Source organism: Papio anubis, chromosome 10 (assembly GCF_008728515.1).
Source record: "Papio anubis isolate 15944 chromosome 10, Panubis1.0, whole genome shotgun sequence".
In the NCBI taxonomy this organism is placed as follows: Eukaryota; Metazoa; Chordata; class Mammalia; order Primates; family Cercopithecidae; genus Papio; species Papio anubis.
In genome coordinates this window covers 84,189,043-84,216,675 of record NC_044985.1, presented here as the reverse complement: position 1 = coordinate 84,216,675, position 27,633 = coordinate 84,189,043, and the positions used below count along the sequence as shown (strand labels likewise).

At 41.2% G+C, this 27,633-nt stretch overlaps 1 protein-coding gene across 2 annotated transcripts in view; it reads right to left on the bottom strand.

Moving 5' to 3' along the window:
- AOX1 (aldehyde oxidase 1) overlaps positions 1-25,605 on the bottom strand; it is an 87,996-nt gene extending 62,391 nt beyond the window's left edge. The window contains exons 1-12 of one of the 2 annotated variants that reach the window (XM_003907783.4): positions 25,325-25,605; positions 18,224-18,281; positions 16,069-16,165; positions 12,226-12,334; positions 9,965-10,091; positions 7,394-7,455; positions 6,391-6,480; positions 5,655-5,735; positions 4,941-5,085; positions 4,162-4,254; positions 685-836; positions 391-484 (exon numbers count right to left, since the gene is read on the bottom strand). In XM_003907783.4, the coding sequence (XP_003907832.1) occupies positions 391-484; positions 685-836; positions 4,162-4,254; positions 4,941-5,085; positions 5,655-5,735; positions 6,391-6,480; positions 7,394-7,455; positions 9,965-10,091; positions 12,226-12,334; positions 16,069-16,165; positions 18,224-18,281; positions 25,325-25,369 (1,153 nt within the window). In that variant the 5' untranslated portion in view covers positions 25,370-25,605. 2 annotated transcript variants of the gene reach the window in all.
- Positions 25,606-27,633: the final 2,028 nt, after the last annotated feature.

Genomic DNA, 27,633 nt, shown 5'->3' with positions numbered 1-27,633 from the left:
CATCAATGATAAATTAAGTATGAGCTCAAAGCACAATATGGGTGCCGCAACACTCCTGTGCCACCTGGAGAATGTCTTCAACAGAGGGACCCAATAGTTCTCAATAGCATGTAGTTCTCAGCAATAGTCAGATTACACCCGGACATTAACCAACACAAACATGTCCAGTGTAGGGTGACCAGTATGAGAAAAAAGCACCAGAAAGACACAAGGGAAGAAAGCCTGTGCTATTAAGACAAGACTCACAACATTTCCAGTATCCAGAAAAGCAGAGAAAATTATTGATATTATAGGGAAAAGTCATTTTCAAGACTGGACTTCCTGCCTCCCCAGAGAGAAAAAGGGGTAGAGAAACAGCTTAATAATCTCCAAGTCAGGGCTGTCACTTACCTTTTGATAGCAAGTTGAGGGTACAGTTACCCACAGCCAGGATGGGATTCAGATCTGAATCTGGATGCCTGCTAATGATGTGTCCCCCTAAAGACTTTTTAAAATAATGAGTTAGTTTCATTTCAGTTATATAATCATAAAAACGCAAGTGCTAAAATAAGGATTAAGTACGACTTTGGATAACTAATTTTTTTTTTTTTTTTTTGTCTGTTCCAAAAGAATGAAAATGTCATGATTCATCAGGGAGTGTCACCAAGGGATGCCTACCAGAGTTTACTGTCATCAGATACATACAGCCATGTTCCTGATCTGGGACCCAGCCAGAGTTCCCAAATGCTTCAGGAGAGCATGGTATGTCTGTGTCTTCTCCTCTGGAAGCTTCTGGACTACATCAGCCAAAATGTCCTTCACCTGGGCTAGGCTGAGACCAGCACCAAGGGTGAGTCCTGAAATGAAGTCATTTGTAAATAACACAGTGTGATCACTGCTGACCTGAACATGTCCATTAGACCAAAGCTACAGACATAGAATCTTTATACTGGATACATGCTGCCCTGCTTATTGGTGATGGTGGTGATGGGTAGTGATGATGTTGAAGGTAATGGTGGTAATGCAAGTAGTGGTGAGGCGGTGGTGGTAGGGATAGCAGTAAGGGGGTGGTGTGGTGATGGTGATGAAGGTGGGGGTAATGGTAGAGGTGGTACTAGTGATGTAAGTGGTGGTGATGGAGGTAATGAAGGCTGAATTCTTTGAACACTCACTCTATCAAGTATTATGTTGAATGCTTTAGATAATCTCCTTAAATCTGAACATACCTATGAGATATTAATAGCCCCATTTCACAGATGAAGAAACTGAGAGTTAAGTAACTTGCCTAAGATCTGACAGCTAATATATGCCATTGTCAAGAGTTAGATTTCAGAGGCTGTACTCCAAATCCACATTTCTATTGTTTCTCATCATTGCCATTAAATCAATTTCCTCCACAGGAATAGAAAAACCAGTCTGTAAGCTGTTTAATACATAAACTTGCTACTGTGGTTTTGAAGAGCAAAGACTGTGTTATATCCAGTTTTATCTTCTGTCCAGCACTTAGCACTGTATCCTTCATTGAATAGTTTTTATATTTCTCTGATATTGCAGACAGAAGTTTTTCGGTAAAAATTGAACTATTCAGACAACTAGTATTTAGATTAACTTTAGAGAATTATTCTCTGAGTCTTCCTCCAGAATGTTATCATTCTTTTTTTTTTTTTTTTTTAATGCTTTCTGTCCCCATTTTCTTTTTATTTTATTTTACTTTAAGTTCTGGGATACATGTGCAGAATGTGCAGGTTTGTTACATAGGTATACATGTGCTATGGTGGTTTGCTGCACCTATCAACCTGTCATCTAGGTTTTAAGCCTTGCATGCATTAGGTATTTGTCCTAATGCTCTCCCTTCCCTTGCCCCCCACCCACTAACAGGCCCCAGTATGTGTTGTTCCCCTCCCTGTGTCCATGTGTTCTCATTGTTCAACTTCCACTTATAAGTAAGAACATGTGGTATTTGGTTTTCTGTTCCTGTGTTGGTTTGCTGAGAATGATGGCTTCCAGCTTCATCCATGTCCCTGCAAAGGACATGATCTCATTCTTTTTTATGGCTGCATAGTATTCCATGGTGTATATGTGCCACATTTTCTTTATCCAGTCTATCATTGATGTGCATTTGGGTTGGTTCCAAGTCTTTGCTATTGTAAATAGTGCTGCAATAAACATAAGTGTGCATGTGTCTTTATAGTGGAATGATTTATAATCCCTCGGGTATATACTCAGTAATGGGATTGCTGGGTCAAATGTTATTTCTGATTCTAGATCCTTGAGGAATTGCCACACTGTTTTCCACAATGGTTGAACTAACTTATACCCCCACCAACAGTGTAAAAGCATTACTATTTCTCCATAGCCTTGCCAGCATTTATTGTTTCCTGACTTTTTAATAATCACCATTCTGACTGGCATGAGATGGTATCTCACTGTGGTTTTGATTTGCATTTCTCTAATGATCAGTGATGATGAACAGCACATCAAAAAGCTTATCCACCACGATCATGTTGGCTTCATCCCAGGGATGCAAAGCTGGTTCAATATATGCAAATTCATAAATGTAATCCCTCACATAAATAGAACCAGTGATGAAAATCACATGATTATCTCAATAGATGCAGAAAAGGCCTTTGATAAAATTCAACATCACCTCATGTTAAAAACTTTCAATAAACTAGGTATTGATGGACCATATCTCAAAATAATAAGAGCTATTTGTGACAAACCTATAGCCAATATCATACTGAATGGGCAAAAGCTGGAAGGATTCCCTTTGAAAACTGGCACAAGATAAGGATGCCCTCTCTCACCACTCCTATTCAACACAGTATTGGAAGTTATGGTCAGTGCAATCAGGTAACAGAAAGAAATAAAGATATTCAAATAGGAAGAGATGGAGTCAAATTGTCTCTGTTTGCAGATGACATGATTATATATTTAGAAAACCCCATCGTCTCAGCCCAAAAACTCCTTAAGCTGATATGCAAATTCAGCAAAGTCTCAGGATACAAAATCAACGCGCAAAAATCACAAGCATTCCTATACACCAACAATAGACAAGCGGAGAGCCAAATCATGAATGAACTCCCATTCGCAATTGCTACAAAGAGAATAAAATACCTGGGAATACAATTTACAAGGAAGAACTATCAACCACTACTTAAAGAAATCAGAGAGGACACAAACAAATGGAGAAACATTCCATGCTCATGGATAGGAAGAATCAATACCATGAATACTACCCAAAGTAATTTATAGATTCAATGCTATCCTCCCAAGCTACCACTGACTTTCTTCACAGAATTAGGGAAAAACTACTTTAAATTTCATATGGAACCAAAAAGAGCCTGTATAGCCAAGACAATCCTATGCAAAAAGAACAAAGCTGGATGCATCACATGATCTGACTTCAAACTACACTACAAGACTACAGTAACCAAAACAGCATGGTACTGGTACCAAAACAAATATATAGACCAATGGAATAGAACAAAGACCTTAGAAATAAAACCACACATCTACAACCATCTGATCTTTTACAAACCCTTCAAAAACAAGCACTGGGGAAAGAATTCCCTATTTAATAAATGGTGCTGGGAAAACTGGCTAGCCATATGCAGAAAACTGAAACTGGACCCCTTCCTTACACCTTATACAAAAATCAACTCAAGATGGTTAATGATTTAAATGTAAAACCCAAAACCATAAATACCCTAAAAGAAAACCTAGGCAATACCATTCAGGACATAGGCATGGGCAAAGAATTCATGACTAAAACACTAAAAGAAATTGCAACAAAAGCCAAAATTGACAAATGGGATCTAATTAAACTAAAGAGTTTATGCATAGCAAAAGAGACTAGGATCAAAGTGAATAGGCAACCTACAGAATGCGAGAAAAATTTTGCAATCTACCCATTGACAAAGGACTGATACCCAGAATCTGCAAGGAACTTAAATAAATTCATAAGGAAAAAACAAACAACCCCATCAAAAAGTGGGCAAAGGATATGAACAGACATTCCTAAAAAGAAGACATCTATGTGGCCAACAAATATATCATTCTTATAAGAAGAGAATCTCTATGTGTATTATAATTAGGAATCATTCTTTTTCTGTTTGCTGGGCAAGGTAAATAAATTGATTAATGCATCTTAACTAAGAAAACAGGGACTTAAGAACTCACCATTATGTGTATGGTTTACAACACTCAGTTCTTCAATTCTATCAGGAGAAATTATAACTGGGTGAAAGACGCCTTTAAATTTCATTTGAGGCCCTAAAGGATAAAAAAAATCATAATAAGACTAGAATAAAGGAATTAACTGCCTTTTAAATTTGAAATTATTATTAAACTAATATCTTTAAACATATAAAAATTACGTATTTTTTTATTCATCTGTTTATTGCCAAATCATATACAGAGAGAATGGCTGGATAGATTTTCATCAAACTTGGAATACTCTGGAATTGTCAACCTTGAAACGGGCCATATTGCATACTCAAAATTATTTCTGGGAATTTCTATGGGCTGCTCCTCAAGCTAAGCATACACTGGATGCAACAGGAAGACCCTGTAGCGGTTGTTTAAGTAAAACATATTATACTTATTGAGACACTGTGAGAGAGGAAACAAAGAGCAATTTCAAATTCGAGGCCCAGATTAGTCCCCAAATGGAAAGACAGGACAGCTGTCACTGGAGCTGATGCTGCTAGTTTGCTATGGAGCAAGCCCCTTGGGTGCAACTCTTCACACTGCTCCAATAAGAGGCAAGATGAATCTACTTAATAATAGTTAGAAAGTCTCTTGAGCAATGCTCAGGAAGTCTAGCCCAAATGATTAAAAATGCTATTTCAGACTGCTTTTCCTGAGAACACATGTATATGGAGTTACCGGCCCATTCTGGCCCTGTCCCAAGTCCTTTTCCTCAATTTCCCTATAAGAAATCCTGGGGTTCTACATACCCACAGAGGTGTTTCCCATGATGACAGGGGCCTGGGGATACTTGAATTTAAATTCCAGCAGTTCCTTCAGGGTCACGGGGGAAAACCACATCATTCTCTCACTGCCAAACACCCTGGTCCTTTGCGGCTGTTTCTCAGCCATTATCTATTGAAAAAGCAACAGGGATTCAAGGTACCCAGTGGTGCCATCTCCACCTGTTTCCACTCAACCATTAGCATTGTAGAAACAGAAGGAGAAAGTACATATCTTCTAAAAAATAAAGTACAAAGTGACCTAAAAGTAGAGCTTTACAAGGAATTAGAATTCAGAATAAAAGTACAACGGTTCTTTACTCCTGGGAATTGCTTCGTCTGTCTCCCTTTGGTGCTCTTATGCCTCAAAGAACATCACTTTAATGTTTGCAAATATAGTAACATGCTGAATCTTGTTAAATCATTCTATGGAGGAATAAACTTCAGCAAAAGTGAAAGTAGGAAACATGTCTACACCTATTGCGATTTCACGATTTCATAGATGCTATCTGCTGCTTCTTACAGTCAACTCAGCTGTCCCCCATGGTGACCCCAGCCCCATTCCTCCTCCTCTTCCTCAGTCCATACTCTTTAGACCTTACTTATTTGCTAATCAGCTTTTGAGAGAACCCATAAACAAATATCCTTCCTGATATTTCACCATGAATTCTTCTAGGATGAGCTCAACATTGCTTTACCTACCATTAGCTCAGGAGGAAATATCAGTTCCTGGGTTGGATCCAATGGCAGAAACTCCTCTTCTGCGAAGAGTTTTGGACTTGTCTGAAAAAGAGAATGTATCAGAAATTACCGTTATCGAGCAACTTTAAAATCCTTTGTGGAATAAGGTCAAAAGATATAGACACATGGTCAGATACAGCAAACCAACAAAAAAGTCCACTAGTCAGCCACAATCCCTGAGCTCCAGACCAAGGGCTCTAACACAAACCCGGTCATCAGTAACTCAGTGCTGATGCCAACGGGCCTCTGGAGGCCTCAACTCCCTGCACGTTCTCTTTGCAGTCTGGGGACAGTAGAAGAGGCGGCAGCAGCAGCGGACAGCTGGAACAAGAACGGCTCCCTGAACCTCTCCTGAAGCTACTTGCTCTACTTGTTCTTTCATTTTCATGACATCTCCACTTTACTTCTGACCCGTGAAAAATAACTTGAGAAAATGCTTTTAAAAACTAAGAGACACTAAGGAACCAACATGTTTTCCCTCCTGTAGATAACTATTTAAATGGGAATAATATCTGGAATGAGGACAAAGTTGCTATGATATAATTTTTTTTTATAGTGATGGAGTGAGAATGGGAGAGGGCAAATGTTGACATACCACAAATTAGTCAACTTGGGTAGCCATTTATTCTTCCTAAGAGTATGTTGGCTCCTGTTCATGTCCTGAGAAAGCCTTATGAAAGCTTTACATTTCACTGACCTTACTTCCTTCCTCGAATTCTGGCAATCCATTGATTCCTTGATCCAAACAGCAAACCCCATTTTCTTTACTTTGACAGCAGCCCGAAGTCTAGTGGACAAAAACCAAATCACTAGGAATTTATTATTGATTCTACTAAGTAGTAAATAAAGCAGGTGACTACCAGTTGAAACGTAATGGCGAATCAATATCGTTAGATGCCATGAAAGAGAGCCATTTGTACTTAAACATATTCAAACCGACTTTAATGAAAAACCCCAGCTTATAGGAAATTTTGAATAGCAGTGATTACTAAATAAGTTAAAAGACATAAAGATCTTATAACTAAGTGTGGCACATAGCATTAAATAGCAGATAATAATGATTAGTTAATATTGGTATTTTAAATATTAATAACAAATATTAATAGGTATTGTTATTGTCATCACTGTTCTTATCTATGATATACTGAATTCATTGTTTGGCTGCCAAAGGGCAATCTTATATCCTTCATTTCAACTTTGTTTGTTCATTTATTCATTCAACAAATATTGAGTAGCTACTCAATGACTGTATGGTGACTGGACCCGGAGACATACAGCCTCTTCTGTGAAGCAGCCCACAGTCTGGTGAAGAGATGGGATAGCAAATGATCAGTTGCACCACACTGTGACCAAAGCTGTGACGGGACATGTGTATACCCATCGTATGTTCGCAGAGGGCTATAGGAACACCGGGCCAGGGTACCTGACCCAGGCAAAGAGGTCAGGAAAGACCTCCTGGAAGCAATGACACACAGCCGGTGTGTCAAAATGCTCGGGTGTTCATTATGTGACCACCAAGGCAAGCTCAATGAATGAGGGTAAGTGCCCTGCTTAAGATCAAATAACAAATAGCAGCTAGAAACCTGGAGATAAGAAGTAGCCGTGTATTAGCACGATGCTGCCCCTCTAATCACTGACAATCCCTACCATTTCGTTTCACAGGGGAAAGCATACTCAAACATGTGGTCCCTTCCACTTACTTCACAGAAAGTCTTGCATGCATCAATTATGGGCCTGTATCCAGTGCAACGGCACAGGTTACCTGAAGGAGAAAAACACAGCTCTGTTAGCCAAGTGACCCAGATAGAGGCACAGTCTACCAGGAGTGTGATGGAAATAAGGACCCTATCACAGAGGAAAGCTCTGTTTGCCATTTTAGGCCACCTAATCTACAAAGTCAGATCTTTTCAACAGCGACTTGGGATATTTCGTTAAGAATGTTGAGGCAGATTTTAAAAGTTCAGGTATTTGTACTTTCTCCTGTAAAGTTGTTATGCCTTCTGCTTGTGACAGGTGCTCAAACAACACAGTAATTTCAAGCCAAAAACTTGCTCTACAGTCACATTCAAGAGCTAAGCCTTATTTTTAAAACTATTTATTTATTTATTTTTTTTTTTTGAGACAGTCACCCAGGCTGCAGGTGCAGTGGTGCAGTCTCAGCTCGCTGCAGCTTCCACCTCTTGGGTTCAAGCAATTCTCTTGCCTCAGCCTCCTGAGTAGCTGGGACTACAGGTGTGCACCACCAGGTCAGGCTAATTTTTGTATTGATAGTAGAGATAGGGTTTCACCATTTTGGCCAGGCTGGTCTCAAAATTCCTGACCTCAGGTGATCCACCCACCTCGGCCTCCCAAAATGTTGGGATTACAGGCATGAGCCACTGTGCTTGGCCAGCCTAATATTTTTTTTTAAAGTAGAATCCATTTTATTGAGCTGTTATTGACATACAAAAAGTTGTACAACTTGGTAAATTTGGAGATAAGTCTTACACCCATGAAACCATCACCACAGTCAATGTTATAAACATATCTATCACCTCTAAGTTCCCTCCCACCATTTATTTATTCATTTATTTTGTGATTACTATAACATCTGACCTTTTAGCAAATGTTTGAGTATACAGTACAATGTTAACTATAAGCATTATGCTGTACAGTATCTCTAGGACTTACTCATTTTGCATAACTGAAACGTTTTACCTTTGACTAATACATCTTTATTTTCCCGTTCCCCAGGCCCTGGTAACCACCATTCTATTCTCTGCTTCTATGAGTTTGACTACTTTAGATTCCTTATATAAGTGGGATCATGTAGTATTTATTCTTCTGTGCCTGGCTTATTTCACTCAGCAGAATGTCCTCCAGGTTCATTCATGTTGTTGCAAATGGCAAGCTATACTTCTTTTTCTAAGGGAAAAAAACCCTCATTTTTAACACTTACTGTGACAAAAGAGAAAAAAAAAAAAGCACTCTAAGCTTCAGCCGATAGAAAGATCAAAGTTATTATATGGCAGCAAAGGTAGTTATTGAACTGTGAAAGCAGTTGGGCACATTATTTATTTATAATAAATCATTAGGCCAGCGTTTCTCTCACAGTGTGGTCCAGTGTTCCTCCTCCACCCCTAAACCTTAAGTCTTATTTTAAAAACAATATTACTGAGTCCAACTCTCTAGGGGTGGGTCCCAGGATTCTTCATTACCCACAAATTCTCATGTATGATCTAAGAACCCTGAAATCTGAGAACCCCTTATCACTTTTTTACATCATAAACAGCCATGAAATCAAATTCATGATAAGATCTACAGGAAATCAGGCAGAAGACAGTTTATGAGCAATGTCTCTCCTTTCTACGTCCATTTGTTTTGGTTTTCACTGGAAAATTTTTGCAGAGTAAGTGTACATATGAGCTTTAGGCTCATTTTCTCTAGCAGAGAAAGGAGGTCTTCAGGAGGCCTGAGACAAAGACAAACGCAGCCATGGAGAACTTCACCAGAAATAGGACTTGAGAGGGCATCACTTAAAAAACTTGTTTAGAATCTTGTTGACGAGGATATCCCTCCGCCACATACACACTGAGCTCTTGAACTTGACAAAAACGCTCTAGGGTGGATAGAGACAGTTCTTTGCAATAAGCATCGAGATCTCAGTCTCTGACTTTATGCTGTATCCATCAGCAGCCCTCTGATGCTGAATATGGTCCTGAAAGCACCCACTTACCCAGTAGGGAGAGTGGTGACGGAGCAGTACGTGGAGATAACAGGACTATTCCCAAGGGCTGATGAATAACTGGCTTTTTAATGATTATAAAAACAAAAGGGACTTCAGAAATACATCAGCCAAATGCAATGTGTGGGTCTGGTTTGAATCCTGATTTGAACAAACCAGCTCTTCCACTTATTGGGGATGTAACTTTGAACAAATCACTCTCCCCAAACCTCAGTTTCTCCATTTATGAAATAGAGATAACAATAGTATCTGTCTTATAAATTTTTTGTGAGGATCAAATGAGATAATCTTCAAATAGTATTTAATGCAGTGTGTGGCACATGAAAGGTATCCAATATTAGCTGTTGTTATCATTATCATCATCGTGAAAAAATAAAAGCCTGCAGGGAGGCTGAGGCATGAGAATCGCTTGAATCTGGGAGGCAGAGGTTGCAGTGGAGCCAAGATCGTGCCACTGCACTCCAGCCTGGGCAACAGAGTGAGACTCTGTCTCTAAGTAAATAAATAAATAAATATTAAAAAATAAAAGCATGCTCATATAACCTACCACCAAGGGCATCAGTTAACTGATCCAGAGTGGGCTCCGGGTGGTTCCTGAGCAGCGTGTAGATGGACATCACCATCCCGGGTGTGCAGAAGCCACACTGGGTTCCGTGACACTTGGCGATCCTCTCCTGGAAGCACAGGAAGGGTTAGAAATGCAGAATCTTGGGCCCCATCCCAGGCCTAGTGAATTGGAGCCTGCATTCTAGCAAGATCCCCAGGTGATTTGTCTGTGTGTTAAGATTGCAGTAGAGTCCCCTGAGAGCCCTTCTCATCCCAGGCACCTCCCTTCCGAGGGCTGGGTTGTAGTGAGGTTGGGCCTCAACTGCTTTTGAGCTTCACTTAAGGCAGTGGTTGCCACTTTTGAGAATCACCAGGAGAGTGTTAAGATTTCAAGCCCCACACAGCACCACAAACCAACTGACAGAGTCTCTGGGAATGGGGCACAGGCATACATCTTTTAAAGATTCCCAGATGGTTGATTTCAATGTGCAGTTGTGGTTGTGAATTACTGAGATGAAGGAAATCCTTCAGAGAAATAAACCAAATTACACTCAAGTTGAGAAGTGAAAAAAAATGAAAAATAAAATAAAATGCTTTTATTACCTTTCCCTCCCTCTAGCATTTTTGCTTTGGAGTCTAACTTCTAAGGTTCAAGTCGATTTTGGAAGCTGTCTTCTGGCAACATTGGAACAATGGGAGTCCCACGTCAACAAGGAAATGAAAGGGTATTGTATGCCTGTGTATGACCAGGTTTCACATGGGCATCCAGGCAGAATTTTCCTCCTCTAGTTAATGATATTTCATCATGATCCAGGCAAAATTCTCTCCCTCTAGGTAATGATCTTTCAAATAAATAGAACCCAAGATTCCTTCAAATCTAGAAAATTTGAACTTGGGTCATTTTCTATGTTGCTCCTATCTTTTCCTTCTTCTATCTTTCCTCATATTTGATCTTCATTAACTTTGATAAAAACAAGTAAAAATGGCTTTTGTTTTGTTTTGTTTTTTGTTTTTTTTGAGACAGAGTCTCACTCTGTGGCCATGCTGGAGTGCAGTGGCACGATCTTGGCTCACTACAACCTCCACCTCCCGGGTTCAAGTGATTCTGTTTCAGCCTCCTGAGTAGCTGGGACTACAGGTACACACCACCACGCCCAGTTAATTTTTGTAGTTTTAGTAGAGACAAGGTTTCACCATGTTGGCCAGGATGGTCTCGATCTCTTGACCTCGTGATCCGCCCACCTCAGCCTCCCAAAGTGCTGGGATTATAGGTACGAGCCACTGCTCCCAGCCTAGAAATGGCATTCTTATGGACAATATATACATAAAGAGTCAGGTGTCTGAAGATGCTTTTTTGCTTGAGGCTAAAACTCTAACAAGGTGCTTCTTTAGGAGAAAAGCCAAAAAACTTATTGGCAACTCCTATCATCTGTCTTCCAAACAAGCTCTAAGTATAATAAAGCTTTTTGGTAGCTGAGATTTTCACTCAGCCTTAAGATGATGTTATTTTCCACTTTATTAAAAAAAAAACACACAATAAAATTATATCCCTCAATGCACATGGCTCTTCTTTCTCTTTCTTCCTTCATTCTTTCTTTCCTTCCATCCCTTCCTTTCTTCCTTCCCTCCCTCGTCTCTCCTGCTCTCTCCTTCTCTTTCTTACGACAAGGTCTCACTCAGTCACCCAGGCTGAAGTACAGGGTGCAGTCATGGTTTACTGCTGCCTCAACCTCCCAGGCTCAAGTGATTCTCTCACCTCAGCACCCCTGAGTAGCTAGGACTACAGGTGCTCACCACCACACCAGGCTAATTTTTGTACTTTTGTAGAGACATGTTTCTCCATGTTGCCTAAGCCGGTCTCAAACTCCTGGGCTCAAGCAATCCACCTGCCTTGGCCTCCCAAAGTGTTGGGATTACAGGTGCGAGCCACTGTACCCGGCTTTTGTTTCTTTATGAGTTTAGAAGATGTCAAATAGACAGGTCCCATCTAATTAGAACACAGAAAACAAACCCACAAATGTCAGGGCATTCTTAGAGAAGAAAAAGTGTTCTAGTCTTCCAAAAGCATCTTTCCAAGAAGTTAGTTAAAGACACTCACATATCCCAATACGCCAGGCTTCACTCTTGTTCCCAGCTAGGTTGTATCTGTTGGAGTGGCCAAGGCAGCAGGCCCCAGGCTGCTCCACTCTCTTAATCTCAGGGACTCAATGTCATGAGGTTTCTAAAGCACAGAAACCCTATAAAGAAGAGGCACATCCTCACCTGAACAGGATGAATTCTGGTGTGGGTGCTTCCTATGCCTTCTACTGTGGTGACGGCAGTACCATACAGAGAACAGATGGGAATCAGACAGGCATTGGCTGGGTGATGCCTTCAGAATGCAAAAGAAAAGCACAAATTACAAATTATGTCACATCCAGTGGGAAAGGGGCCAGGCATTCATTGAGCTTCTCCACTGTGGCAGGTTTCTGTATAATGTCCCCAGGTTTTACACATACATTTCCTCCTTAGCTTAGGCCCATTTTACAGAAGTGGAATCTGAGGATCAGAGTGATTTACTCAGGGTCACAGCCAGAGTGTCAGAGGCAGGATTAAAATTAGGCCTCCTAATTCTAATTCCAGAATGGTGTCTACTTATCAAAAACTGTCACAACTTTGATGGTTTTTGCTCGAATGAGGGGTTGACATTCTCTAGTCACAGGTAACCACCCACCTATGGCAGGCCAGGTCTCCATTAGCAACCAGAGAAGCCAGCCTTCACCAACACCTAACTGTCATGCTGATGAATGCATAAGTTAAACATTAAAGAACTGGAGAAACTGGTGCCTTAGTACAAAGGCCAGAATGTAAAAACAAGGCCATTAAGAGCCTACCTGGGCTTCCTCAGAACTTAGAGTTCTATTAAAACAATGGAGACATTCTTATACACTTTGTACACCTTGTACCAGGATCCACTTTAGACGAAGTCATTCTTCCAAGGCTCTGAAGTAATTGTCTAGACCCCAGGCCCTAGTTAAAGATTAGATAGAGTGAAACATTTTGGCTTTCGGCTTGTAGGTGCACTGAATGCATATAAGCACTAGGAAAAATCTGGTAATGTTTAGTTGGTCTGGTGAGTTACTTCGACCTTCTCCCTATAACTGGTTGCAGAAACAAACTCTCTTCTTTCCCAGTCTGTCTGCTTCTTGTTTTTAGACCACAAGAACAAGCAGCCAGACCTCATCTGTCTGGGAACACAACCACCCAGAGCTCATTGCATCTTTCAGATAGATGCTAGGCCAGAGGTTGGTTGAGCAATAAAGTAAAAGTGATACCAAGCTTCAGAAGAAGAAACAGGGTGTGGGATCCAGAACTCCTCAATCCGACAGAACCACTGCTAGAAAATGTCCAACTCACAATGTCTCCTAAATGTTCTCATTCACCAAAGAGAACTGTAAATGGCCAATAAACACATGAAACAAGTATTCGACCTTAAAAATCAAGAGAGACTCAAGCAATGAGAAACACAATTTTTGTCAAAGAAAATAATATTTTTAATATTTATAATATCTATTAGTACCAACAGTTTGGGAAGATGAGACTCATACTGTTTGTAAGAATGGAAATTGAGTTCTCCCTGGGAACTGCTGAGAGATATTTCACAGGAAGACATAAAAAAAAAACCTTTAAATGCACACTCTCTTTTACACTGCAATTCCACCTCTGTGGCTATATCATAAGGAAATAATCATAGACATAAACATGAATATATCTATAGGAGTGTTAATTGATGCATTGCTCATGCTAATAAAAACTAAAAGTAATCTAAGTGGACAGTATTTGGGGGGTGGTTTTGGTATGCCCAAAGGATGGAACACACATAGCCATGAATGAATTTATTATTAGAAGATATTAGGGAGAAATTAACAAAATATACAGGCTTTTAAACAGTATGTACAGTATGCTTCCATATGTATACACACAAAAGAAAGACTGAAAGGATATTATTCATTTATAAATAAGTGCAAATATTTATTGAGTGCCTCCTATGTGCCAGGCAGAGTTCCACATTGGAACTTTAAAATTCACTGCTAAAATCACTGGAGAACAAGACAGATAAAATCTCTGCCCTTGTAGAGTGTGTGTTCTAGCTGAAAGAAGACAGCACATATGTACATGGACAGTACACACAAAAATACATTAATTGAAATGTCGAGAAGTGCTATGAATACATTAATATAGGCTAACCCCATAGAGAGTTGTGAAGGTGAGGGGGAGCACAGCTATTTAGTAGGTGATTGGGGATGACTGAGAATGCAACATTTTTGTAAAATCTGAATGATTTGAAGGGGCCAGACATGAAAGGCAGTGGAACAAAATGCTCAGGACTTGAGGCAGGAATAAGTGTGGGATGTTTAAGAAAAGGAAGAGGGACAGAAAAAAGTCCAGTGAGGCAGGAACACAGTGAATGCAAGGGGAGTGGTGTTACTCATGGTTAGAGAGACAGGCAGAGGCCAGGTAGGTAATGGTAAAGGCTTGATAGCAAAGGTACAGAGTTTGAATACCGATTCAAAGGCAAGCAAGCTTTCAGTTTAGAGGTAGAAAGTTGTAAGAGACTGCCACTCTCATTCTAAAAACCAAAGTAAACCATACGAGGAACATAATCACATATTTTCAAAGCTCATCAGATGCTGAGTAGACAAAGAAACTTTATGAGCAAAACTTAATAAATAAATAAACTAAACTCCGTTGTGACAATCTCTTCATAAGAGAGAAGATACAGTTGTTCTCATCCCTGAGATACAATTATTCTCTTCCTGAAATTGAAGGAGGAAAAGGAACCTGCCTTAAACAGGAATAAGGAGAAACCAGACCAACTTCCAACAAACTTTGAATGGTTGCATGTGGGCTGATAGCAACAGATTGAAATATAAAGCTGGGCTGCATTATCTCCAATCTCTTCCCCACCAGAGATCACTGAGTTCCAGGGGTAGTTCCCCAAAAATAGGCAGGGAAGCAGAGCTAAAAGAAACTTTCCAAACATACTGGTCCTTAAACAAAGAAGGCTGGGGGAGAGAGAGGAGAACTGAGAGAAACTCTACGTACTCAGACTTCACAGAGTATAGGGTAGTCGCCACTTCCTAGAGGCTAAAGACAGAGCAGCATGGCTGCAATAGATCTCCCAAAGGAAGGTGAGACAGGTAAGCAAAGAGAAATCCCTCGTGAACTAAAAAGTTGACAACCAGGCTGTAAAGCAGGGAGGAACCTCTCAGAGTTCAGACAGCAGGTAGTTTGGTATGGAACACAGCAGACATCTGAAACCTCACCAGTGCTCAGATCCTTAGCCTTCAAGTGAGATCTGTGAAATGATGTAAAATGGTCTAACATTAGCATAACTGGAGTCCCAGAAGAACAGAGGGAAGAGTGTGTGGCACAGAGTAAATATTTGAAGAGATAATGCCTTGAGAAGTTTCCAGAAGACATCAACACACAGAGCCAAGAAACTTGGCAAATGTGAAGAAGGATAAATACCAAACATAAACAGATGTTAAACATAATGGGAAGTCGTTGGGGGCTTTTCAGTATGAGAATAACTTGATCTGATGATAATTAAAGCAGGTCACTCTGGCTGATGTATGGAGAAAGCACCAGATGGGAGGAAGGGGGTAAGTTAGGGGCTGGAAGAGTTATACATGAATACGATGATGGCATTATCCTCCCCTGCAATTTCAGCCCTGCCTTTCCTCCCCAGACAGGCAGTTAGGCAGCCATTCAACTTTTGACAGGGGATTTTTTTTTCTTATAGACAAGGTCTTGCTATGTTGCCCAGGCTGGACTCAAACTCAACAATCCTCTTGACAGCCTCCCAAGTAGCTAGAAATGTGTGCCACTGTGCCTGGCTTTGATGGAGAATTCTTTGACCATATGTTATCCTCACTGATGCTACATTTTTCTCTCAACACATTCATATTCCTGGGACCGTGTCTGTCTTGTTCATCATTGTACCCCCAGTGGCCAGTTCTTTTCACATGGTAGGTACTCAAAATATATTTACCAAATGAGGGAATATAACAAAGTTCAAAATCATAAAAATTTCAACCATATCTGGACTTTGCTGCATGGTACCTTATCCTGTTGGTGATGGGGTTATATCGTGATATCATCACTGTACAAGCACCACAGCCTCCTCCTCCACAGCCATACTTAGTTCCCGTGAGTCGAACTGGAAGAGGTATAGTTAAAGATCATATGTGTTATATAATTCTCTTTCTAGAATAGCCCTGCCACTAGGAGACAGTAACATCACAGACTCTTAAATATTAGTTAAGTTCAATACATATTCATCAAATAATGTGTTTATGTCATAATTACTATTGTAGCAGCTATAATAATCTTGTAAATTCTTGATTTCCTTTTGTGTGCTATATCTTGTATCCTCCTTTTGAAAACAACTGGACCTCAGGTTGCCAAAAATAGGGCCAAACTGAAAAAAGAGTCTATATATGTAAGGGCTTGAGTATTTGAAGGTATAAACACATTCCACATTTATTCTCATCCTTATCTCTGCCTTTGATGACACAAAGCAAAATATTAAATTGTAGATAATTCTTGGAATATTCGTGTCATGTTAGCCATGTTTGTGTATTTCTCTGCCTTTCAGTGGCAAAAACTGCCATCTGTTCCCTAATATCTCTTCTCTCATTATTCCTTAGAAATAGAAACCCCAATTGTTAGCCACATACATATGGCTTCCCAGAGTAAAAAATAGACTTTCCCAGCCTCCTCTGTGACTAGGTGGGGTCATTAACAGTGCTGGCTAATAGGATGTAATTATAAGTATTCTGTATGACTTCCAGGAGAAGAGTGTCCTTAAAAGGAGAGGGGTGCTTCTTTCTTTGCTCACTACTTCTTTCTATTTGCTGGAATTCACATATGAGGGCTGGCTCTCCATTGGTCATCTCTGATGGTGAGGAGAAAGCTATGTGCTGAGGAAGGTGCTGCTTGATTCCTCAAAAACGTTGTGACACTGCTTGACCAGCCCTGATCCACCTATCTGTGGGCTTCCTTTATGTGAGTGTGATAGCCATGCAAACATGCCCCACAGACCTCCCTTCAACATGGAGGGTAACTGACCAAGGGACCCCGTTGCTACACTTTAATACTGATCACTCTAGTTCTCATTAAGACCGTGCCTCCCATGAACTGCTCTCCACCAATGATTTAGTGCTCCAGAGAGATATGGAGTCCTTGTCAACCATCCCCAGTGGTTCTGAAGACTGATTGACCAGCAGTCTAGGGCCCTTCTACTCAACCTTATCTCCAGAGTCAGACTTACATGGTGATCAAATGGCTCCCTAAGCCTCTTCTGATTCACTCCCTACTTCCTTTCCCACAGACACTTCTCCTAATAAAATCCTGGCACATTTAATCTCATTTTTGGTGTCCACATCCTGAAGAACCTGAACTAACACAATCAGAAAGAAAGAAACTCCTACCTTCTATCTTGTTTGCCATGAGGTGGAGTTCTCTGTCACTCACAGTGAACCAAACTTTAAATATTACACATAGGTACTGTGGATAATCAGGAAGTCATGTTAATTGTTTTTTATGTCTAAAGCTCTTGAAGGACTTTCATGAACATGTTTCAGAAACATATTCATGGGTCTGAAAAACAATTATTGATGCTTTGGAGTTGTGTACTCTTTTGGTAATTTTACTCTCTCCAGGGGGAAGAAATGTACACACTCCCATTGAAACATAATTTTGCATATAATTATAGTGTCCTTCACCCTCTGGTAACTCACTGGAGTTCATGCATACCAAGCTAAAAATCCATTCCTTAGATGGTTTTATTTGGCAAGTTTTTCTAGGATAACATTTTCAGGTTTAGTTCTTCCATTTTTTCTTTTACTTTCATTTCAGGTGACTTCTGTGCTCTCTTTTCCTAATGGGCATAATAATTTGTCTTTAAGGACAGAGTATAAGTATTGTGACTCTTAATTCTAAAGGATGCTTACTTAGGTCCTTTTAACATCTATTAAGTTTCCATTACTAGTTTCTCCATTTTATACAGAGACTGGAAAAAAATTGGTTCTTCTGACAGCCACATTTGTGCCTTGCCTATAAAACTATAGGACTTTCTCAAATATGAGCATAAAACCATGAGAGTAGGGAATATATCTCAGTGTCTCTAATGTATATTTGAAATATCATTTAATGAGGAAATTGGAGTTATACAAATATGCACACACATACACACTCAAAGTAAAGAAAAGGATACGCTTCTTCCTCAGATAAGGCAACAGCATTGTTTCAGGATCAACATTTTTTTCTATCACCTATACCAAAGGGAAAATAAGAGTTAGGCATACAAAGTTGAGAGCTAATATGAAATTCACATCGGTAGGATCACACTAATTTGAGGGAAATGCAAATTAATTAGCCCTTCTACTCATATTTTCAAGTAGATTTCAGCTTTATGGAACACCTGTGATATGCAAACCACCTCTCTTAGGTGTAATTTTGAGCCCCACCACAATTGTGCTGCTGTCCTTGGTCCTGAGTTATTGCTCTTCTCTAAGGCAGTTGTTTCCGCTAACAGGAACACTACCTCCTGTCCAGTGTTTTTCTAGAAAGTTTAAAGCAGGTGAGAGTAAAGACATTAGTAGAACAGTTCAGACTGGAGAGGGAGTAGATGAAATAAGAAAAGAAAGGAGGGAGGGGAATTGCTGGAATATAATAGCCTCTAGGACATTGATAGAGTTAATTTTTTAAAAGATGTGTTTGTTTATCTTGTTCAAATGATTGTGGTTTCCAGTAAAAGATAACCAGCCATGGCCCCAGTCAAATAAACAAAGGGGAAGATAAACCGTGTATGCTAAGTGATGAAAGACTATGCAGCAAGGACACACTTAGGCAAGTTCATGGGAGCAGCCTGGCAGCATAACAGCAGAACAGCATGCTGTCTTTTCCCAAGGATGACATCAAAATGTCATGATTGGTTATGTTTTCCAAAGTGATCATGTTTTCTCTTTTTTCACTAAAAATTTGACATTTCTTCTAGATTCACAGAACACATAGAGGCATGACTTGCTTTGCCATTTCAGAAGCTGAATTCATCTTTCACCATATTATAGTAATTTTTCCTCCTGGGAAGTAGTAGATGAGAAGTGGACATATGCTTATTCTAGGGCTGCTGCCTTACCCTCAATTTTAAAAGGTTATACACCAGGCCAGGTATGGCATATGCCAATTACCAAGGTCAGATCTGTGCCCTAGAAGAGTCTGTAATATAGAAAGATTGGTGTGTGTGTGTGTGTCTGTTTGTGTGTGCGTATGTGATAAGAAAAAGTATGGGGGACTTCTCAGGTATCTTCAATTTAATTGGCTCTCAAATGGAACTCTTTATTTTATTTTCCAAATTTACTCCTTCCCTTCTTTTCCTTAAACTGCTTTATGGCCTCAGTATCTGCTAGGTCATCTAAGCTAAAAAACCTGAGCTATTTTCAACTTTTTTTTTCTAGTCCACCACAATCAGTGTCACCGAGTTCTTCCACTTGGGCTTCCAATGATACTCTAAACTCCTTTCTCTTCTACTGTCACTACCCATGAGCCCATATCATCTATTGTCCAAATGATTATAAGACCTGCCTGACGGGTCTCCCTGCCTCCACTCTTGGTACCCACAATATTGTCCTCTGCACCACGACCAGAGTGACTGCTGTGAAACCCAAGCCTGATCATCTCATGTATATGCCTAATTTAACGTGGCTCCTGGCTGCCAAACTGCCATTCCGGGAATTCCTGAATCACAGAGACGCTTGTTAAAATGAAACCCCTATGGAATCAGGATTTCTGGTAGGGGGAACCAGAAAGTGTGCTTTTTAAATGAGTAGACTGAGTGGATCTTAGGTGAATTAATAGCCAACCATTTCCAGAATACAAGAAGAAATCCGAACTCAGGCCACACGGATGAACTGGCTAGTCCAGGGGGTGCATTGGACTTTCACCTTCACTGCATGTGCATGCAAGCTTCCCTCTGTCCTGAAAATCTGTCCTCTCTTCTTGGCAGAATTTTGTGTGTCATCCGTTCACCACCCTGCTCAAATGTTCTCTATGGAGAGTGCTGCCACCTAAAATACCCTTCCCCATCTCTAAGTAACCATCCTCCTCTTTGTTCCCATGGCTGATGTCTTCACCTCTTCTTTTATGACACTTTTTACACTGTATCTTAATTATTTGTGTGTGTACAAGACTATCTCGATCCTGAGAGAGGCCATCTTCTGCTATTCTTCTTTATGCCAAACACTGAGCTTGGTGGTGGGGATATATCACAGGATGTAATAAGTGTTAATTAATGAAATGAATGACTGGAACATGCAATGTATGATTTGGTATGAGATACCAAGAAGTAATGAATAATTTCTCACAGACTTGGGCATCTGAACAGATGGAAAATAAAGAAAAACACAGAAGTTATTGGTGGCAGAAACTGTAGGTTGTCTATCCTGGCATGCATTCTCCTGTCCTTCCTTCCTGCTACTTTGGAATAGGAATGAAATGGCTAGAACCCCAGCAGTTATCTTAGACCATGAGGCAACACGTTCATGGCAGGAGACAAAAAAGAGAGAAGAAACCTGGGTCTCAGATAACACCATAAAGCTTCTGCCCCAACCTCACAATGTCTGTTCCTAGATATGATGGTAAACCACAGAAGCCCCGTTTTAATGAATAGACATGGTCTGGGTAGCCTAGTTAGTAAAGAATAGCACGTTAGGCTTGCGGAATATTTCTACATTTGAGGAAGGAATTCATGGAAGAAGGTGGTCATGCTTGTTTGGGTATGTGTTCCAGGAAATGTTCAAGGGATTGGAATCTGGCTCAAAGTCCCGCCAGTTTGAAATGTGTTGTTGTTGTTGTTGTTTTGATATAGTGAGTGTTGTATTTGGAGGAAGTGGGGGCAGGGATCTAGCATGCATCTTGTCCTGGCAGCTCTGGGAATGAAACAGGGAGGTTAGGACTCAGATGGAGGCTAGGAGGTGTAGAGGGGATGGGTAACAGTTATTCTGGTTGACTCTGGATTTGAGAGATGTTGCCAGTTCTCCCGTCAGGGTCATTGCATGTACTCATCTCAGCATAGCCTTGAATCTGAGGGTGGAATCTGCCCCACTGTATCACTGCCAGCCCTTTTGGGAGAGTCCAAGTTCATGCCGTACTTGGTTAAGAAATCACTTTTCTCTGTGTAGTGCCAGTGACTAGTGCCTGAGGAGGCCCCGCCAGATCCAAGACAGAGTCAGAAAGAGAAAGGAAGAGAGAGATAAAAGGGGAGAGAGTAGAAAATAAGGAAGGGGTAGAGGTACATGTGAAGGGCCAAGGCTGAGAAGGAGAAGAGGAGGAAAGAAAGGGGTGTATGTTGTGAGACGCAGTTAGTAGAGAAGAACAATAATCCATAGCAGCCTCAGAGGACAGAAAGAAGCCTCAGGGAACAGCCATGAGGACATACCTTCCTGAGCTTTAGGTTGCTTTTGAAATTCATTTTGCTTGTTACTTCTTTCTGCCTAAGCTGCCTCCACCTTCTCCACTTTTCTCCGAATCATCGCAGCCATTCCAGAAGCCCAGAAATGTCCTCTCTCACCCTTGTAAACCAAGAACCTTAGAGAATGCTAGCCAATAAACTGCTCTTTCCAGATTCCTACACCAATATCAAAAGTCTATGCTCATTGTGCAAATAATGCAGGATGACTGCTTCTTAGCATCCTTGACACCTCTAAGCAGGTTCTGGCTCTACTAATGAAACAGATTATTTTCTACTCCAGATAGTAACAATTGTTTCCACATATCAAGTGTTTACTGTGTACATGTACCCTGCTAACCACTCTCCATGCAACTTAATCAGCCCCAATTTCAAAGGAAAAGGCTCTGTTATTAGCTAGATTCTGCAAAGGAGAAAACAGAAGCTCAGCGACATTAAGTACCTTGCCTGAGGCCCCAGATCCGCCACGTCCAAGTCTCAGAGCAGATAGCACAGGATTCAAACCCAATCCCCGACTAGTTCCAAGGCCCATACCTTTGATTTCCACACCTCATTGCCTCATGAAATGACATGCTTCATTTCCTGAGTTGAGGTTGGAATGTGGCATCTATGGTAGAATTTATTCATGGGTTCTTCCTCCCTTAAACTCCATGTTAAATGGGTCATCTGTTCTTCTGGGGGCCTTGGTAGGGTGAATAAGATTTCAGAAAATTCTCTGCAACTAGGTCCCTGGCCAACGTGCACTGTTCTTGCCTCCAGATGTCATACCTTCTGCCTGAGGACAGCTTTTGTTGACCTGAGAAAATTTAGCAAAAAGCAGAATAGAAGCCAATCATGTCACTTATTGTCTCCTAAGTGGCTTCACTTCTAAGCTTCTTTCTCAAAGGTGGGTTTTTAATTCCAGAGATTGCGTTTGACTTCAAAAGCCCTCTTCTAGGGTGGGTTTTCTCTCCACACTCTTCTCAACAATCTCTTACTCTCTGGAACCACAAAGTTTATGATAGGCTGGGCACAGTGGCTCAAGCCTGTTATCCTAGCACTTTGGGAGGCTGAGTCAGGGAGATCACCTGAGGTCAGGAGTTTGAGACCAGCCTGGCCAACACGGTGAAACCCAATCTCTACTAAAAATACAAAAATTAGAGTGGTGGTGGGTGCTTTTAGTTCCATAGTCCCAGCTACTCAGGAGGCTGAGGCATGAGAATTGCTTGAACCTGGGAGGCAGAGGTTGCAGTGAGCTGAGATTACGCCACTGCACTCCAGCCTGGGCAACAGAGTGAGACTACATCTCAAAAAAAAAAAAAAAAAAAAAAAAAAAAGCTTATTCTAGTTCTTTCCATGTAAGTAATCACGCTTGTTTATTAGTACTGAAGCACACACCTAACAGAATTTAGAAGGGAGGAGAAGGAAAGGGAAAGATTAACACAATTTATTCTAATGGGTAATTGCAAAAACAGAATCAATATCTCCAGATTATACTTTACAAATAACCACAGGACATTTGGCCCATAGACAAAGTGAGTCCATAGATAAGAACTAGCTTATCTAATTTTAAAAATCAATAGAGCACAAACTATTGTTGGCCGTTATGTTAAAAATCCCAATATTTGTTTGGAAGTGGGGGAAGGAGAAGTGAGGAGATGTTAGACTCAAAACCCCTGCTTCTTCATTTAACCCAAACCCTTACCATCACCTATAAAGCCCTAGTAATCTGGCCCCTGCCCATGTTGCCAGCCCCACCAACCTACCTTCTTATCACACAGAAATCCTTCCACCTCAGGACCTTTGCACCTGCCATTCCCACTGCCTGGATGCTCTTTCCCAGATGTTTGCATGGCTTGCTCTTCACTGCATCCCAGTCACTGCTCAAATGCCACCCTTTCAGACAGGCCAAAACATCCATCCCCTCTAAGTATCCTGCACACTCTCTGTCCCCACGCTGTGCTTTATTTTTTATATTAGCACTTCTCACTTCCTGACATTACACATTTCCACGTATTTATATGCTTGCTATCTCCCCAGCACAATGTAAGTTCCATGCACACAGGGACTTGTTATTTCTGTGCTCTGCTGTATCTCATAAGCCTGGAACACTGCCTGGCATATGGCAGGCCCTTAACAAAGAAGTGAATTGAATGCTCATGATCACTCTTTATGAAGTAAGTGGTATCATCCCCTTTTAACAGAGGAACTGGCCTCTGAGAGGTTAGGTTTTCTCAATCAGAATTAGAATCGGAATTGAAGATTTGTTTGTCTAAACAACAAAACCAGTGTTGTGTTTACTATATCATTCTGTTACACAAAAGAAAGAAAAAAATGATATTTCAATCACCTCACCCCATTGTCATATTTCACCCTCACAGCAGTCCTGTGAAGGGGTCCTAACGACCCCCTTTACAGATCAGGGAAAACAAGCTCATCTTATCCAATGTGGAACCCAGGCAGCAGGGGCAGACCAAGTTTTTGAGGAGCCTAACGTACAATTTGGGGGATCCTCTTTAAGAAACATAATACAAAACCACAAATGAAATTAGGCTCAGGGTCTTAGAACAGGCCTCACAACTAGGGCCTGATGCTTCACCCTGGTTAGCTTCCAGGGGAGGCAGCTGGTGCCCATCAGGAAAAGTGTTGCGGCTGCCCTTAGCCAGAAGCAGGGGTCACAGGTGGCTCTGAGTGAACCAGCACCAACACGAGCACCAGGGAAAGCAGGTGCCACTGCTCTTGCTTGGTTGTTAGCTCTGTTTTTGTTGTTTTTAAGAGACAGGATCTCACTCTTTTGCCCAGGCTGGAGTGCAGTGGTGTGATCACAGCTCACTGTAACCTTGAACTCTTAGACTCAAGCGATCCTCCCCCTTCACCCTCCCCAGTAGCTGGGCTACAGGCACACACCACCACACCTGGTTATATTTTTTGTAGAGACAGGGTTTCGCCATGTTGCCCAGGCTAAACTTGAACTTCTGGGCTCAAGCAATCCTCCTGCCACGGTCTCCCAAAGTGCTGATTACAGGCGTGAGCCACAGCTCTTAAGGGAGCTCCTTAACCTTCCTGCCTCAGTTTCCTCCTTCAGAGTAATGTCGATGAAACTGGAACAACATTAAGAGTGAACAGAGTTGATGCTCACATTCAGGGGGGTGTTTCAAAGGAGGCCCACGGGGCTTTGCTGCTCCCAGACATCGGACACTGCCTGGAACTGTTCCTCGGGTTGCACAGAGCGAGCCCAGCTTCTGAGGGGACAGAGCCCGCACCCAGCAGTGGACCTTGGAACCCCCAGAGCCTGACTTGGGTTCAACTCTGCCAGGAATTAGCTGTGACTTTGGAAAGTAACGATTTCTTCATCCGAGAAACGATGGGGGTGGCTTGAATGTGTTGGTCTCTACGGTCTTGTCCGGAATCTAAGTTGCTCTCTGCGCTTCCAAACACACCCCGCGAGCTGAGGCTCAGCCTTCTCTGTGGGCTGCTCTCAATGTACTGGGGACGTTCCCGTTATCGGCTGGGATTGAGGGAAGGAAGATTTGGGAGTGCTGACCTTGATGGGCAAGAATACTTTTTATCTTACTGTTTAGGGAGGGCGTGTGTTTGGTAATCAGCTTCTGAGCCTTGGAAGGAGAGGAAAGGGGAATATGAGGAAGTTGGGGGCCCAAAGATCCAGGACAGTCCCTGAAAACGCAGCCTTTATCTGCCCCGGAGGCGGGGTGGGAACGCGAAGGCAAAGCCGCTGTTAAAGGAGAAAGCCAGTGTGTGCCTGAGCGCCTTAAGCGGCGGGCACGAAAGGATGGGACGAACGGCCGGGGCTCCTTTCTGCCACGGCCCGGGCCGCGGGTCTGGGGGCAGGGGCAGCCCGCGGGCGCTCACCTTGCGGCCGTTCACGTAGAAGAGCAGTTCGGACGCCCTGTCCATTGTGGTGTCCGCGCTGGTTCGAGGGCCCAGAGCGGGAGGCGGCGGTTCTGGGAAGTAGCGGGCACCTGGGACCGGGGGGCACCGACCCGCCGTGTGGGGCGGGGCTTGCTGGAGCCTGAAGTCCAACCCACACCCTGACCGAGAAAGCCTTGATTAAGATCCAACGTTCCTGAGCTCATTGCCAGGAAAACTCTTCCCGGGACACCAGCACGTGTGTGGGCGTCACTGGCGCCCTCTATGTGGGCGGAAATCATCCGGCGAAGATGAAGACGACCCCTTCATCTCCTCGCCAGTGGCGCTGAGCGTCTGTGTCACACCCTCTTGCGTCTTAGCAAACATTGTAAGTCCTGGGACATTGCTTTTGATGGTCTTATGTTATTGCGTATTTTAGGTGGTGTTCCAGCTGGATTTAAGTCTGGGAACAGTAGTACCTCTCCTCCAACCAGGCCTGCTGTAGTTCTGGACTCTTAAGTGTAAACAATCATATTTATTCCAACTCTGCAGGAGCGGATTTTAGGGAAAACAAAAAGGTTTACAACTTGATCTTCTAGAAATATAAGGTTGGTGCAAAAGTAATTGCGGTTTTTACCATACCTTCCAATGGCAAGAACTGCAATTAATTTTGCGCCAACCTAATAATTACTGGTTTTAAAACGAAGAGCTACCTTGATATAAATTTTAAAATTTTATCACTATTTACAGTTTATCCAGTAACTAACCACCAAGTTTATCTGGTAAATAAGAACAGAGATGTAAAACATCTTGGAAAACTTTAAAAAAAAAAAAAAACTTGGAAAATACAGCAAAGCATAAAAATAAAGATCACCTAAGTCCACAACTTAGAGCTTACCACCATTCACTTTGGTCTATCCTTACTTTTTGAAACATGTACACCTTTAAAAACTTAAGTGGGATTAAACTAGTTATTTTCCAGGCTTCTTTTCACTTGCCATACCTTAGAACATTTTCCCATGTTATTTCATTTATGTAAACACAAAAATTTTGTTGTGAAATTTTCCAAACTTTGTACATAAAAGTGAAGAGTGCAACTGGCATCTACCTGCCCTTCATTGAGTTTTAACAAAACATTTTGCCATACTCCATTTTTTGTAGTATTTAAAAGCCAATCCTGGACATATTTTAGCCCTAAATACTTCAAAAACACACATACACATTCTTTTAGTCAGTTGCAATGCCATTTCTCAGTGTCTAAAAAATGTCTTTTACACTTGACTTCTTTGAATCAAACAAGAGCTGTGCAATGTATTTGCATGTGGTCTCATCAGCCTCTTTTGATCGAAAACAGACTTTTTAACACTGTTAACATATTGAAAAAGAAACCAGGTCAGTTGTCCTATTTAAATGAAACATTTTTTGAATGTGGCTCTCCCTGGGTTGTTTTTCTACTCTACTTATTTCCTGTGTACTAAATATTAGATCTAAAGCTTTGATTAAATTCAGGTTCAATTTTTTTGTGGGGAGAGGGCAAGAACACTTCATAGGTGGTACCATACACTTAATATTGCAGCACAGCAGGAAGCATATGGTGTCTGGTTGTTTCATTCATAATGATGCTAACATTGATCAGTGGGTTCTGAGGGCTATTCCTTTGTAATGAATTTCTTCATCAACATTTCACCTAATTGTTTTACATCTATTAGTTTTAATAGGGGGTTGCAATTTTTCTAATTCTAGTCTTTCTTCTTCATTCATCAACTGGGATTCTTTGAATAAAACTATCCATCTTTCACTGGAGCTATTGACTAAACCCCTAGAGCACTCTGTACCCCTACTGCAGTCTCTCAAAGTGTGGTACTAGGACAATCCTAGGACAGAGTTACCGGAAGCATCTGATTAAGATGCAGTTTTCTGGGCCCACCCTTTAGTGGTCAGATACTGTCTAAAAAAGTTTTCCATCTAGGTAGAATACAGTTTGAGTAGTTATTTGAATTCAATAAACTGTGTATTGATCTCAGATATGAATAGGATTTTTTACTACTTATTACTGGAAGAGTAAGTGATCTTTAAAATAAAGTTATAAAAACCAAATTCAAAAGAGCCTGAAAGGTTAATCTCCTCCTCTAAGTCATCAGATTACATATAATAGAAGTAATACAGAAGCTGACATTCAACATGTATTTCTGAAAATAGAAGAATGAAGGGAGAGAAAATGGGCCAGGGAAGGAGGTGGCTTTTAAACCCTTTTAGATGTCCACATATATTGAATGGATTAAAAACACACAGCAAAACAAGACAGACTAGTA